Source organism: Aulonocara stuartgranti, assembly GCF_965226115.1.
Source record: "Aulonocara stuartgranti genome assembly, chromosome: 18".
NCBI classification, from domain to species: Eukaryota; Metazoa; Chordata; class Actinopteri; order Cichliformes; family Cichlidae; genus Aulonocara; species Aulonocara stuartgranti.
In genome coordinates, this window is record NC_138954.1 from 22633893 (window position 1) to 22648784 (window position 14892).

General features: G+C 41.6%; 1 protein-coding gene across 10 annotated transcripts in view; it reads right to left on the bottom strand.

Annotated features, from left to right (window-relative positions):
* Nucleotides 1–14892, bottom strand: part of ptprsb (protein tyrosine phosphatase receptor type Sb) — a 73084-nt gene that overhangs the window by 31111 nt on the left and 27081 nt on the right. For all 10 annotated transcript variants that reach the window (XM_082513749.1, XM_082513757.1, XM_082513753.1 and 7 more), the window contains exons 5-6: nucleotides 14417–14605; nucleotides 4924–5034 (exon numbers count right to left, since the gene is read on the bottom strand). In XM_082513749.1, coding sequence (XP_082369875.1) covers nucleotides 4924–5034; nucleotides 14417–14605 — 300 coding nt within the window. The remainder of the gene's footprint in view (nucleotides 1–4923; nucleotides 5035–14416; nucleotides 14606–14892) is intronic.

Genomic DNA, 14892 nt, shown 5'->3' on the forward strand with positions numbered 1-14892 from the left:
CAGAAGTTAAAGACAAGAAAGAGACAAAGAGACAAAAACAGGTAGATCTGTTAGAAAACAGACATGATTGGGCAGGCATCTCCTCATCTGAGCATGCTGGAGAGACACGCACACAGACTGCATCCATGACAGCTCCATGCACAAGACAAAGCAGGTGCAATGCAGCAGGACCAAAACGTCAGTTTAAGCCACACGGGCATGTATCTGTCAACACAGCAAGAATAAATAAAAGATGTCAATGTAAGCATGTGGGCTAATTTGATAATGCTTTAAGTTTAAGGATGAAAGTAAAGACTCAAGATGACTGTTCGGTAATCTCCTACATCAAGCGGTGGAGTAGTTCTAAAAATACCGGTCGTGAACACAGACGACGACTGAAGAATCCACTGGGGAGCCAAAGGTGAGTACTTTACAATAAAGTGAGCTCATAACAAGGGATAATCCTTTTTGTGCTCACAGAGCCTCTAGCTTAAAGTTAATCGAGCCAGGACGCATGATTCCCCACCATTTTCTATACAGTTTGTACGAGCCAGGAGCTTCGCTCTTTATTAGTGGAGCTATCATTAGTCCTGTTCTCTGCAGGGAGTCTGGAGGCTACGGGCTGGGGAGACCTTGGCACAGCCATAAGGATTACCGCTGAATCTCAGCATCGCTATATAGCTGACATTTACTCAGCACCATCTTGTCTGTCTCAAGGACACAGCTTTCATTAACCACTGTAATAAGAGAGAATCATTAATACCCCTCTCAATATCTAAGATTGAGAATGGATATAATTAATTTCAAATGTCAGTCAACAAAGACGTATCACAGTGTTTGGTGGGGAGTCAAGCAAGGTAAGACATGGCCAAGACTGTATAACAGTCCATTAAAGAGAGCTTGTTTTACTTATTACTGTATAATAAACCTTCAGAGGCTACCTGTAGAAAATGTGCAGCATTAGTATGAATATTTAAAGCACACAGGTGGAAAAGGGGAAAAAATAAACAAATAAACAAATAAATAAAACCTGTAACCTTGTAAACTTTATGTCTTTTGTCTCATAGCTGTGGAAAATACAAATCAAATGAACTTGGTTGAGGTGTAGCTAATTTAAGTATTCTATAATGTCTAAAGCAAGGCATCCTATTTTTCATATTATGCTTGAGTATGTAACACAAGCAGCAATGCTGGGTGTTATTATTAGGAGTGGGGCAGACAGACGTGTGTGCCAGCAGAGGAGGCTCTGCGGCTAGCTGTCTTGAAGTGTCTCTAATGTTATGGCTTATGGACATGATATTAATGCAATTGTCTGACAAATAAAATGGCTTTCTGAATGGTTAACACAGTATCCTAAAGAGATGCATCTCTGTGGATGCATCTTGCTAATCGGTCTTGCTAATGCGCATCCACCTTTTCATCTAAACATGGTAACTTCTGGCTCCAAAGAAAAAAAAAGAAAGCAAACAAAAAATTATTGCTCACAATCCATCCTGTCCCCTCTCCCCTCAACCGACCCTGCTCCGGTCCTGAGCACTCATGAGCTGAGGCGTGTGTTCCGGAGCATTAACACCAGGAAGGCGGCCGGGCCGGATGGAGTGCTGGGCCGGGTGCTAAAAGACTGTGCTGCGGACCTGGCGGACGTCTTCACCTCTATATATAACACCTCGTTGTCCTGTTCACTGGTACCATCCTGTTTCAAAGCAGCAACCATCGTTCCCATCCCAAAACAGTCAAATGTCACATGTCTGAACGATTTCAGACCTGTGGCACTCACCCCCATTCCCGCCAAATGCCTGGAGAGACTGGTCATTAAACACATCAGAGCTGCTTTTCCACCATCCCTGGACTCGCACCAGTTTGCATACAGGGAGAACCGGTCAACCGAGGATGCGATCGCCACAGTGCTGCACACATTACTGAAGCACTTGGAACACAGGAACACCTATGCACGGCTCCTCTTTGTAGACTACAGCTCGGCTTTTAATACCATCCGGCCATACAAACTCCGTCCCAAACTCCACCAACTGGGACTTAACTCCTCTCTGTGCAACTGGATTGTGGACTTCCTCACTAACCGTAGACAGAGTGTCAGAGTGGGTAAGAACACCTCTTCCACCCTTGTGGTCAACACCGGTGCCCCTCAGGGGTGTGTTCTGAGCCCTCTGCTATACACTCTCTTCACCCATGACTGTATTTCCTCCTGCGCGTCCAATCTCATTGTTAAGTTTGCAGATGACACTACAGTGCTCGGACTTATATCCAACAATGATGAGACAAACTATAGGACAGAGGTGCAACAACTAGAGTCATGGTGCCACGACAATAACTTGGTCTTAAACACCAAAAAGACCAAGGAGATCATTGTAGATTTCCGGAAGAGGGGTCATAACAACCATCTGCCTCTCTTCATTGGCAGTGAGGCGGTGGAGAGGGTGAGCAGTTTTAAATTCTTGGGGGTAACTGTGACCGAGGACCTGTCCTGGGGCAACCATATCACCTCAGTTGCACGGAAGGCCCAACAGCGCCTCTACTACCTGAGGAGACTGCGGAGCGCACACATTCCCAGATCTCTGATGTTGAACTTCTACAACTGTGCCATCAGCAGCGTTCTGACGTATGGATTTCTAGTGTGGTTCCCCAGCTGCACCAAGGCCGATCAGCAAGCACTCCAGCGGGTGGTGAAAGAAGCTGGCAGAATTATTGGAACAAGTCTGCCAGAGATCAGTAATATCTTCCCCACTCGCTGTCTGAGGAGGGTGCACAGTATCCTGCGGGACCAACATCACCCTGCGCGCCACCTTTTCCATCTGCTGCCCTCAGGGAGAAGGTACAGGTCTATACAGGCCAGAACATCCAGACTGGCCAACAGCCTGTATCCACAGGCTGTGAGGCTCCTGAACTCTCTGCCCCCCTCTCACGGACAATAACCATATCCAACTTCTTAATAGCAATGAACTGGTCTGCATTGGTGCATCATATCTTTATTCTCTTCCCCCTCCTGCCCCCCCCCCTCTTTCTTAAATAGATAACTATCATATCTGATATCATATCTCACAGTACAATAATATTGAATGGGTTGCATTGTTGTATTTTGTCATGTTTCTCAGGTCTTTGTCTGAATTTCTACGAACATTATTGCTAAGGATTGTCTTATTGCATTGGAGTCACACTGGGTTAAATATGTACACTTGGGTTTTAAGGGGTATTTATTATTTTCTTCTTTTTTTGGGGTTGTATGGAAGCCCCAAACGCAATTTCATTGTTCTTGACAATGACAATAAATAAATAAATACTAAATACTAAATACTTTTATGTACAGTCTATGATGCTCCATCGTAACACGTGTATTCTGAACTGTAGTGCAGTGGTTCCGGATAATTTAGCCAACGTTAATGTTAGTTTCAACACTAGTGTCCATCATCAGTCACGTGACCCGTCCTCTTGCCATTTTGAGTTTGCGTCATGAATTTATACCAGTGAGTGATTCTCGTCTGACAAACCGAACGTAAAACTGCAGAACAAGGGGGCATACACAAGCAAGTGCAAGACTTCCACTCAACAAGTGCAGCACTGGAGCAGATGTGATGACATGGGAACAAAGACAAACCGCCAAACAAGATGGTACAAAGGGGAAAAGAATTAAAAAAAAACACACACACACACAAAAAAACAGTAGCAAGACATGACAAGACAGCAAGTTCAATCAGATCACAATCTGAGCATATCAATAAGCGTGATAACACACTGTGCCATGCTCTGGTGTCAGTCCGTCAGTCAACACACATGCAAGCGGTGCTCCTTTCTCTTTCTCTCTCACTCCTTCCATGCAAACATTGCCTCTTTTTAATCTTCCAATTCTTGGGTCTCCATGACAACAAGATCATACCATGCAGAAAACATTGATCGGGGAGTGAAGGCAATACCAAGGGTTCTGCACACAAGGCCTCACAATGCAGTCAATGCACTCTGCTGCGTAGGCAGACCGCTTCATCATCGCAGCAGCTTTACTCTCATCATTTTGGATACAGGTTTGAATCATTTCACTTCAAATCTACTCCGCTGTCCTTTAACTCATACTGTGGTTTTTTTTTTTTGTCGTCTTTTTTTGTTTCCCTCTGTTTCAATAAGTGAAGCTTTCTGAAACAAAGGAGTAACAAAAGAAAAGAAAGAGCGCACCAACCTTCTCGAAGCTCTGAGGGATGGAAGGGGGTTGATGCAGAACACAATGACGTGAGAGGGGAGAGAGAGAACGGGGAAACACAGAGAGAATAAAAACGGCCAGCGCAAAGCCACTCGCTTCACTGCACCACACACACACGCACGCACACACACACACACACGCGCGCACACACACACGCACGCACCAGTCAAACTGCATTCACGCTTCTCTGTTATCCCACGTAAAATAGAAACTAGAACTTGCAATACTGGACATTGGTTGTGGCCTTTGAGCCATAAGCCAGTGTTACAACAGCACCCACAGATTTATTTAAGCATGTGGGGTCCACAGTGATCCCATTAATGTGAAACACTGTAAAGCCAAAATTACATCTTGACTCTCACTCCCAATTTTGTTCAAATCTCTCAACCAATTAATCTGCCTCTAGTACAGAAACCACTTTAGCAGACAGATCAGTGATGTTTCCATGCAGTTAAACCAAGGTGTGGTCCCCACTTTATCCTTGCTTTGATTCAACCGTCGGAGCTCGCACCAAGGTTTAAGGTGGACTTGTTAAAGGTGGTTGTGAGAAATACCAAACAACAGAGTCAACATATATTGTAGACAATGGATGGGTTAGTAATACTTGTTAAAGAGCACAGTAATACAGAAGAGGTAGTTTTACTAGTAATACCTAAGGCACCTTCGTCACAGTGATTTTTCGGTGTCTGTGTCTTGTTCGTGCGTGTACGTGCATGTGTGTTCTGCGTTTCAGGTCCTACCTCGCACGTATAAGTTGGCGGGAGAAGAGTAGCGCACGCCTTGGGAGTTGGTGGCCACACACTCGTACTTCCCTTGGTCTGTTTCCTCGCTGTTCTCAATCTGTAACGCTCCTGCAAGAGAAAAAAAAGAAAACCCCAGATAAATATGTTTGCAGAAAATGCTTCTGCCACTGTCCGCCATCCTTTTGCATCCTCTCCTTTTCATCCTGCAATATCTGCTATAGTTTGACCCTGGGGTATCTCTTTGTCTGTTGCTTCAACATCCAATAAAGTCAGCTCAGTTGTTATTTCTGCAAGGCAGAAATGAATGGTCCGCACAACACTCTCTCTGTATCAGGAGTTGGATTTTCCACAAAGAACTGCGTCTCCTCTAACCATCCCCGTCTCCCATCCTGCTACCGAAAGGGGGAAAGGAAGCGGCAACATATTCACAAATTCAGAATTCCCTTTCGAAAAGTTTGGAAGTCAAAAACAAGTCTCAAACTCACTTTTTACAAACTTAGATGACACTTAAAGCGCCTTTAGTTTATACTTCTGTACTAGCTGGTGATTCCTCTCCAGCAGCAGGCACACTGCTGAATGAAGAAAGCCTGTTTCTATCTTTGCAGTTAACTGGCAGCAGCTACACAGCTTTACCCCAGGGCAACGACCCAACGACCTCAGTTTTTATCCTAGTCTCCCTAAACGTGCTATAATTACACACGGCACTCGTCAGGTGTTCTTTTGCTTCACGTGGTACTATTCTTATTGCTGTGTTTCTTAGCTAACGGCCTTTTGAATTACCAGCAGAGATGTTCTTTCTCTGGTTTTGTTTTTTTCCCCCCCTCTTTCAGTCTGCTCTGTCACATCCGTCTCATTTGAAACTGACTTTGACACGGAGCCCGAGGAGGAGGCACAAAACCATGCATCACTCTCTGCTGCACTGCACAGAGTAGAAAGTGACACAAATCTAAATGCACATGGCACACACACACACTTTTTAAGGAAAGGATGGAAACACATACGGGAGTGTGTAGATAAACAGCCACACAAAAAGAGCAAGTTTTAGTCTCATACAAAGCACTGTGTTTTATATCAGATCTTCTGTGAGACTGATAAAAGGCATCTGGCTTTTAAGAGAAGCACAGGGATATTTAGAGAAAAGCAAGATATACTGTGCATCGCTCTGCACAGATTTTTTATTTTCCATACACAATACACAAGATAAAATACAAAAATAAAAGCCAAAATACTTAAAAACAATCCCTCCGTTTATATTGATATTAAAAGGAAGTAATAGCGAAATAACCCCTGTGCATTACACCAATATGCACAACCATTCAATCTAAATATTATTTAATTTTAAAAGATAAGTAACAGAGTACTACTTACAAGTACTTTGTTCATTTGTCTCTTTTAATTCTATTTTTTATTTTTATTTTTTATTTTTATACTTTTTCAACATGTTCAAAATAAAGATTCAATCAATCAATCAAAACCGTAACCCTGTAAAAGTGATGTAAACCTAAAGGAGGAAACCATATAACATAAACGCTAATCCTGTTGGTCTATCTATCACCAGTGCTTATCACACAAAGATAAGAAAGAGGCAAAGAGAAGCATATAACTAATGCATCAGCTCTATAGTCAGAGGTTAAAGTGAGCCGAATCAGTTAAACACAACGACTTCTTTTTAAGGAACAAATGTGTGTACTTTTGCCATCTCTGAAGATAACTGCACATGTCATTGTTGTATGTTGTAACTCTTGAGCTGCTAAATTTAGTGGGTTTATTAATTCATGTGGACCAGAAACAAATTATTTATAGACATTTTCTTTTCACTTTAAGTAAGCTGACCTTAAGGAAAGACTCTGTAAAAGATCTTTAATGGGGAAAACTGAGGTCACCTTGGGAAGAGCAGCAGATGTGGAATACCTCTTCCACGAGAGATAGACATTGTCATTGATATAATAGGCAGAGGTGCACGGCAGTGACAGACAATATGAGCCAAAAGATGGCACATGTTAAATACCTCAACCATCTGCTCCAGTGCTGGATGGTTGACTGATGCCTTTTACTGTATTCATCATTATGTACAAATGTTCTTTTGAATATTATCTGTTGTATATCTTAAAAATGGTAAAGAAAATAAAATGCACAGTAATAATATTTAGAAAGAATACACTAAATAGATGCTTCATTAGGTGCATTGGTTAATTGGACCCTTATTTGGCATAAACTGCTTTAATAAAAAAAAGAGAGATTTTGGTTCATATTGACATGATAGCATCACACAATTGCTGCAGCTTTGTTGGCTGCACATCCCAAAGGTGCTCTACTGGGTTTAGACATATTGGCTGTGGAGGTCACTTGAGTACAGTGAATTCATTGTCATATTAAAGAAACCAGTATGAGGTGATCTGATTTTTGTGACATGGTACGTTTTCCTGCTGGAAAGAGCCATCAGAAGATGGATATACTGAACTCATACTAAAGTCATTTCCCATTACACCATTATTACTGATACTAGGCAGGATGGATCCATGTTTTCATGATCCTTACACTAAATCCCAACCATAACGTTGTCACAGCAGGCAGAATCTTCTGTTGTCCATGAAGATAGGAAAAAACTGCAGAAGAGCTTTCAGAGATGCTCTTAATAATAATAATAATAATAATAATAATAATAATAATAAATTTTATTTATGAGCGCCTTTCAAGTCACCCAAGGACACTTTACAATAAGATAAAACACTTAGTAAAACAATGGCAGAATAAGAACAATAAAAGCAGAGTTCTGAACCAGTTGAAGCTTATGGAGGGATTTTTGGGGGAGACCATGCAAAAGAGAATTGCATTAGTCAATACGGGAGGTAACAAGACTATGTACAAGAATGGACGTAGACTGGGTGGAAAGAGAAGGAAGCAATCTGTTAATGTTACGTAGATGGAAGTAGGCAGAACGGGTGAGATTATTGATGTGAGATTTATAGGAAAGTGAACTGTCTAGGATGACACCAAGGCTCTTAACCTGAGGAGAGGGGAAAACTGTGGAGTTATCGATGGTGAGTGAGAAATGGTTCGCCTTCAAAAGGTTGGATTTGGTGCCAATAAGGAGGATCTCAGTTTTATCCTCATTGAGCTTTAGAAAATTAGAGGCAAACCAGGATTTTAACTCGGATAGACATTCTGTAAGGGAAGAAGGTGGGAGGGAGGAATCAGGTTTGCAAGAGAGATATAACTGGGTGTCATCAGCAAAACAGTGAAACTGAAGATCAAATTTGCGGAAGATGGTACCTAGAGGGAGGATGTATATTATAAAGAGAAGAGGGCCTAAAACTGAGCCTTGGGGTACACCAGAGGTGACGGGGAATAGACGAGAGCGGAATGATCTTAGTTGAATAAACTGGGAACGGTCGAGGAGATATGATTGAAACCAGGCGAGGGGTGTGTCAGAGATGCCGAGAGAGGAAAGTCTGCTTAGAAGGACAGAGTGAGAAATGGTGTCAAAGGCTGAGCTCAGCTCTTCTGCATGGCTTGGTAAGAATGAGTGGTTATTTGAGTTACTGTTGCTTTCCTCTCAGCTCAAAGCAGCCTTGCCATTCTCCGTTCACCTCTGACATCGACAAGGCATTTGAACCGCTGCTCACTGGATATTTTTTCTTTTTTCTACCATTCTTCCTGGAGACAGCGGTGTGGGAAAATCCCAGTGGATCAACACCAAACACTTAATAAGGTGGTTGTTACACCAAAATAAAACCTCATATTTGAGGTTATGTACACACATACAGACAGATTTTGTGTGTCTTAGTATACGTAGATTTTGCACACGCACACATACACAGACACACTTGCAGGTCAGCTTATGAAGAAGTTTGAATGCTGTGATTTCAGAGGGTTAAAGGAGGGAACGTGTTAGGTGAGCTGAGACGCTGCTCGCTGAAGCTGTCATCCATTTATTTCTGTCTTCTGCAGTTACATGACAGCAGAACAGCTCGTGCCCTGCTCTTTCTCCCTATTTTCCATCTCTCATTTCCCTGTGGTTCAGGGCAGAGTTGGGAAACAAACAGGAATAAATTATCCGCTCTACAAGAAGAGCCTTCTTCTCAACCAGAAAGCAGAGGAAGAAAGGAGCAGTGGGAGGAAAGATGGCGAGGAGGTGGAGAGGTAGAAATGGACCGGTTTAGATCTGCAAACGAGAACTTGTGCGACAGCTGGAAGCAGCTCGTGTGGCTAACAAGCAGCGAAAATTTGAAATTGCCAGTTGTAATCTACTGCTGTAAAACATGACATTACATTACACTGGGGTGGACAGGTGTTCTGAATATATACATAGAAAGGTCAGCAGGTCAAAACTTATGTACACAAGCACATAGCGCAGACAGAAAACGGGCGTCAAAACGACGTGATGATGGTTTGTGGGACGGCAAAGCAAAAGGTCGAAAAAGTAAAAGAAGAGAGACGAGGAGAGAGAGCAGTTTTGGGATGCTGACAGGCCCAGAATAAGATGTGACTTAAGTAAATTGAGCTACTGTGAAATCGTGGATGGTGTATTATTTCTGTGGGCTGAGACTCAGCTGATCAGATGACAGCGGATACTGTTAATCTGATAGCTCTGATGGGACACTGAGGTAAAACAGATCACTTGGGCTCCAGTCTCCCACAAGTTGAGACATTAAATTAACCGGAGGCACATGTTAACAAGCGTCGACACAAAGGACAGTTACTACGAACGCAACACAGTTACGAATAAACTGCTGGTAATTTTTAAAACCGAAACTGTTGTTTCCAAACCATTATCAACCTGCTCTTTAATTTCACATTTCACTAAAACATGAACAGAAAAGCCTCAAAGCAAAGTGTTACGCAGCAATTTAGGTATGGTTTAACGCAGCAGTTACTTAATAAATCGATAATGAATATAGACGCAAAAACGCTCAAAATTTCCAGGTTCTGACTTAGTTCTGGTTTTTATTCTCGCACACAGAGACAGAAACGATTCCTAATTGTCAGTCTGCAGATTTATCCGTGTCACAAGTTCCACTTTTTCTGTCAGCCTGAAAGCACGTTCTGTCAAAGGATTTGTACTGCTCACCATTTTTAGATTTTTCTTTTCTTAGAAACAGACTGTTACCAAAAATGAATGATTTACTTTGGCTAAAGTCCCAATTTCAAATTCTCTTAAAATCTGGTTGTGAAATATTCTGCTGAGTAACAGCCAACCAAATATAAACTCTGTGAAAATAGCATTTCACGATGATGCGCGATTTTGGGTCAGTCTCTTTGACGCAACCCTATATAGGTGTTAAAAATGAATAACCAATTTTGTTTGGTGCATGCAAAAATTTACTTTAAAAAAGTGTTCTGTATTGATGTCAACAGATAAACTGACATACACCATTAACCTTCATCACGTCTTAGTCCTTACCAAAGAGTCTGCATATGTAATCCTGGAGTCAACCTCAGGGTCCGTACTGAATGCCATCTGTTAAGAGTGTGGGTCTACATAAGCTGTTAAGTGCTTAGGTTAACTTTCCAGCTCTAAGTCCCAAATGTCAGGGGCAGACAGATAGCTTGTCATGGTTCTCCTCATGCACATACAAACTGGTGCAGCAGATGGCATGGAAAAAAGATAGATACCTGATCGAGGCATACAGATGCCAGCAAAAGTTCATCTCTATACCACCCCATATGTTTCTGTCACCGAGGACTGATGGGGTGAGTATGTGTGCATTTGAGGTGGGTAAACACAGAGTTCACGGCTGTCAAAGGCCACCGTGGACAGTTATCTGCAGTGATAAGCCCCCACACATGATGGATACTTATGAGCTATGAAATGGCTAAGATGAGACATCCTTTGTGGGATTCTACTGCAGTCATTCTCTATCTCATTTTTCTTCCTGACCCATATGGCTCATAAAAGTATTTCCAAGAGCCAACAGAAGAAGAAAAGAGACAGAGAGAACAGAATGACTGTGGCCAAAACACATTCCTGGCTGCAGTCCAATAAGAGCTGGCAGCTATCCACTAAATCAGAAGCATTGCTCGGAAAGTGCCTCCATTAAACAAATCTTAAAGGAGTGTTTTATCCATAACGCATTTCTTGCCCAGCTCAGGTGTAATTGATTTCCTCCAAGTCATTTCGCTGCACTGTTCGGTTCATTATACAGCACATTTTGTTGTTTGGCTTTGTGATGGTTTTGGTGATTTCAAATCCTATTAAAGCCTGGGGTGAATCTCAGTAGGCCATTCGTCTTGCTACTGTTTCATTGATGTGATATGTGTCCTAACATACTGTACCACTGAATCATTGTCATGTCTGCATGACACACAAGCAGGGAGCAAACGTCTCAGAGCAGATCAAGTAAATGTACAATTTTAGGTGGCTACAATTTAGCAGTTGTTATAGTTTAGTTAAAAAAAGGACAACTAAAATAAAAAAAATAAAAATAAAAGCATGGCCAGTGATGATCAGGTGTGGTATAAGCTGCAACCATTACCGAGGTGGCACAGATACTGATGTTTTGTAATTTTTTATTTCTGCACATTCTGATGTAATAACAGTGATAGTCTTTGTTTTCTGGTCACTCACTCTTATTGTGTGCTTTGTGTGGATTTTGAGGTTCAAATTCTTAGTCTATACATGTACGTTTGGTACTTTGATTTTTGTTAGGTGGAGTTTTAGATTCCTACCTTGACTTCATTATCATTCTAGTAATTTTCAGCATTAGTTCTTTTTGTTTTATTTGATTTTCGGTGTTTCATTTCTGGGGAGGTTTGGGTACCAGTTTAGACTGCCTTACTGTTCTTAAATTTGAATTATTTGTTTGTGTTAAGCCTCAGGTCCTATTTTGAGTTTGTTATTTTTTGACTGTGTTCGGTTGCTTCAGCGTTTCATTATCTATTCCTTCCTCGACTTTGTCTTTTTGTGTTTATGCATTTTCCCCTCAGTACTCCCCGTCTCTGTTTTCATGTTTATTGGGAGTCTTCTTGCCTCCATGTTTTGCATTGGTACTTTGGTTGCTTCCTGTTTTACTTTGAAGTAAATGTCTTCTAAGTCTTCTTACTTGGTTGACTCATTCTATCTTTCTATCTATCTTTCTATGTATATCCCCACTGCCATGTAGAAGTACACAATGTGAAAAGGAAACAGTAAATAACAACATTTGTTGTTTTTTTATTGTTCATGAAGGTCATAAGATAATTGCAATTGCAGTTCTAGTATATGTGCAGCTCCCCTAATGGGCTTCCCCACTGGTTGTATGTGCCAGACTAGTCAGTAGTGGTCGTGGCCGTCCTTTGCCATCCCTTTGCTCTGCGTGCGTGACCAGGGGAGGCTCTGTACTTGGTGTTGCACCAAGGGGACCAAAATGAATAAAAAGAAATGAATATAATTTATTGTGAATAATAAAATACTGTTCTGCTGAATATGCAGGTTTAAAAGTCCTATTTTTCTTTAGAGAACTCAATTTAGGGTTTCTCTTCATAATTATGGCTACTTGAAACAGCCGGTGTATTTCTGCAGGTGCTGGAGCAGCGTGCACTGGACGATAAGCTGTGTTTGAAGAATACGAATGAGCGAGGAAAAAAGAAACGAAACTGGCTGGATTACACATGCGTTTATTTATCTTTCAATAAGCCGCAATCATTAGCTTTCCTGCTAGCTGGTTCACTACCTATAGGAAACTAAACTCATCTTTAGTTAATATTCATCTATTTCCAGGATTCAAGGTGTATCAAAGTGTTGTACTAACACATCTTAGCTGGTTGTGCATGCCATCTAAGATTAGGCAGACATTATGGCTTTGTCCAGTGGTTTATTGCAGTTCCACTCCAGTCCAGTCTTAGCCAAACATGGTAGCCAAATGAGAAGTACAACTGCCAGACCTACTAATTAGTCTTCAACTAAAAAGCCTTGTCTTAAAATTTGAAATACAAAGAAACTGTATAATTCTGTAGTTTAACTACAGTTGTCTGTGTAAAGTATCCACACTGTCAAGCTCCTGGGTTTTTTCTGAGAATCATGTCTGTTTTAAATTTTGTTCCGTGTTTCATAGGTAAATGGGGTTGTCAGCACTGCTTATATTCTTTACTGCTGCACATATTCAGCTCTTGACGAGCTGAATCAGGAACCACGCTTCCACCCTAGAAGAGAAAGCGTGGTTCCTGATGCCGGAATTGGCAGCCCCAGCCCTCTGATGCTGTGTGCCCTGCAGAGCCGCAGTTTGAGCCTGCATTTCCGCCACACCTGCCAATGCCCGGTCCCTGCCAGAGCCTGTTTCTCCGGCCACATCTACTGATGCTGGGTTTCCTGAAGCTGTGAGTAAAACATATTTATTTCCTTGTGTGCTCTTCAAATGTCCAAATATAGTAAGAGCACACAAGGGAACAAAGAGACTGTAACTCCAGAATGTTTCCCATGCCCTAAAGCATGGTTTGTTTTATTGCTGTTAACCAGTCCTAAACAGTGATATAAAACACTGTATAGGAGCTCTCATTAGGATTTCTTTGACATGGATCACAAGCCATTAAGAAAGGTAACTTGTTGCTTGGGACAACATGGTAAATGTATTTAAACATTATAAATTCGGCAAATGGAAATGCAAAGACACAGCTAACGGAGGGCACTGGTGATCAGTAAAGGATATTGGCTGACAGGAGGGATATATCAGAGCTGGCAGGCCGGAGCAGCACAGAGAATATGGATGAAACAACAACAAAATGGTTTCGCTTCACCATCACTTTCATTCCCCCTGAGGACAGCTGAGTGGGAAAGGCTGAGAAAAAAAATGTTTCTGCCTTCTCCTGGAGACACTGTACTCATCTATACAGAAGAGCATAAACAAAGCTGAATAAACTGTCTTAAGCGCACAATGTGATTCTTTGGTATGCAGACACATCGTCTTTGCTCTCTTTTTGTGTCTCTGGTAAAGTGAGCTTACCTTCACATTTTGGGACACTGAGCTATGTCGCGCACATTTAGGCAGTGGGTCAAAATAAAAGCATCACCAGTTAAATGCTTAATTTTAAGAAGCGCCAAACACATTTGACATCAGAAAAGAGGATATTGTGGTTGCTTTGGGATAAATTGAGGAAGACAGTTTCATTCTATGTGAAATTTCTGAACCCATTTGAAATGACTATACAATTATATGCTGCTATTTTTTTCTTATAATTATGATACTTAATGGAAAGCAAATTTTGCCTTTTAAGTGATATATATTTTTTATAATCCGTTCTCCCAAATGCTAATAAACAGCACATTTTTTTCATGGCTTAAGGATGGCACAATTATCCTTTTTTATGAAATTGGCTTTAAAAAGGTTTTATACCCCCAAAGGAGAGAGATAAACTTAGAGAACAGCATGTAATCCCTCAATCATAATTAAAATAATCACCAAATTTAGAGCAACAGGGATTTAACCTGATCGCAAAAAAGTGCAAAGCTGTAAATGCACTGTTGGTTCCGTTGGTGGAAAATACAAACAGTCTGACTAAAAGTCACCTGTCTCACCTGATCTGAGCTGTTTGATGCGACCCTGGCTGGTGCTGGGGTCGACAGGCAGGAAGTCTTTGAACCAGGAGATCTCGGGGTCCGGGATGCCACTGGCAGCGCACAGCATGGTGGCCGTCCTTGTCCGCTCCACCACTTTCAACTGAGGGCCCATGTCTATACTAGGGAAGCCAAATGGCAACAGGTCCTCTGAAAGCATCAAGAGAAAGAAAAGAGTATGAAATGTGCAGCATTTAAAACATGAAATATAAATGTCTAATTGCACTACTTGCGCATGTCTGCTGGTAACATATGATAACAGGAGCTAACATGTATATTTAGCACATATAATGACTTGTGTTTTGACCATTAGTTTAGCATGTAAGCATGCTACGATCTGCTAATTAGTGCTAGAGGCAAACAGGAAGACGTCATACACTGAACAGTGATCATCCCCATATAGTACAGTGCAGTGCTAGGAAACATGACAACGCATG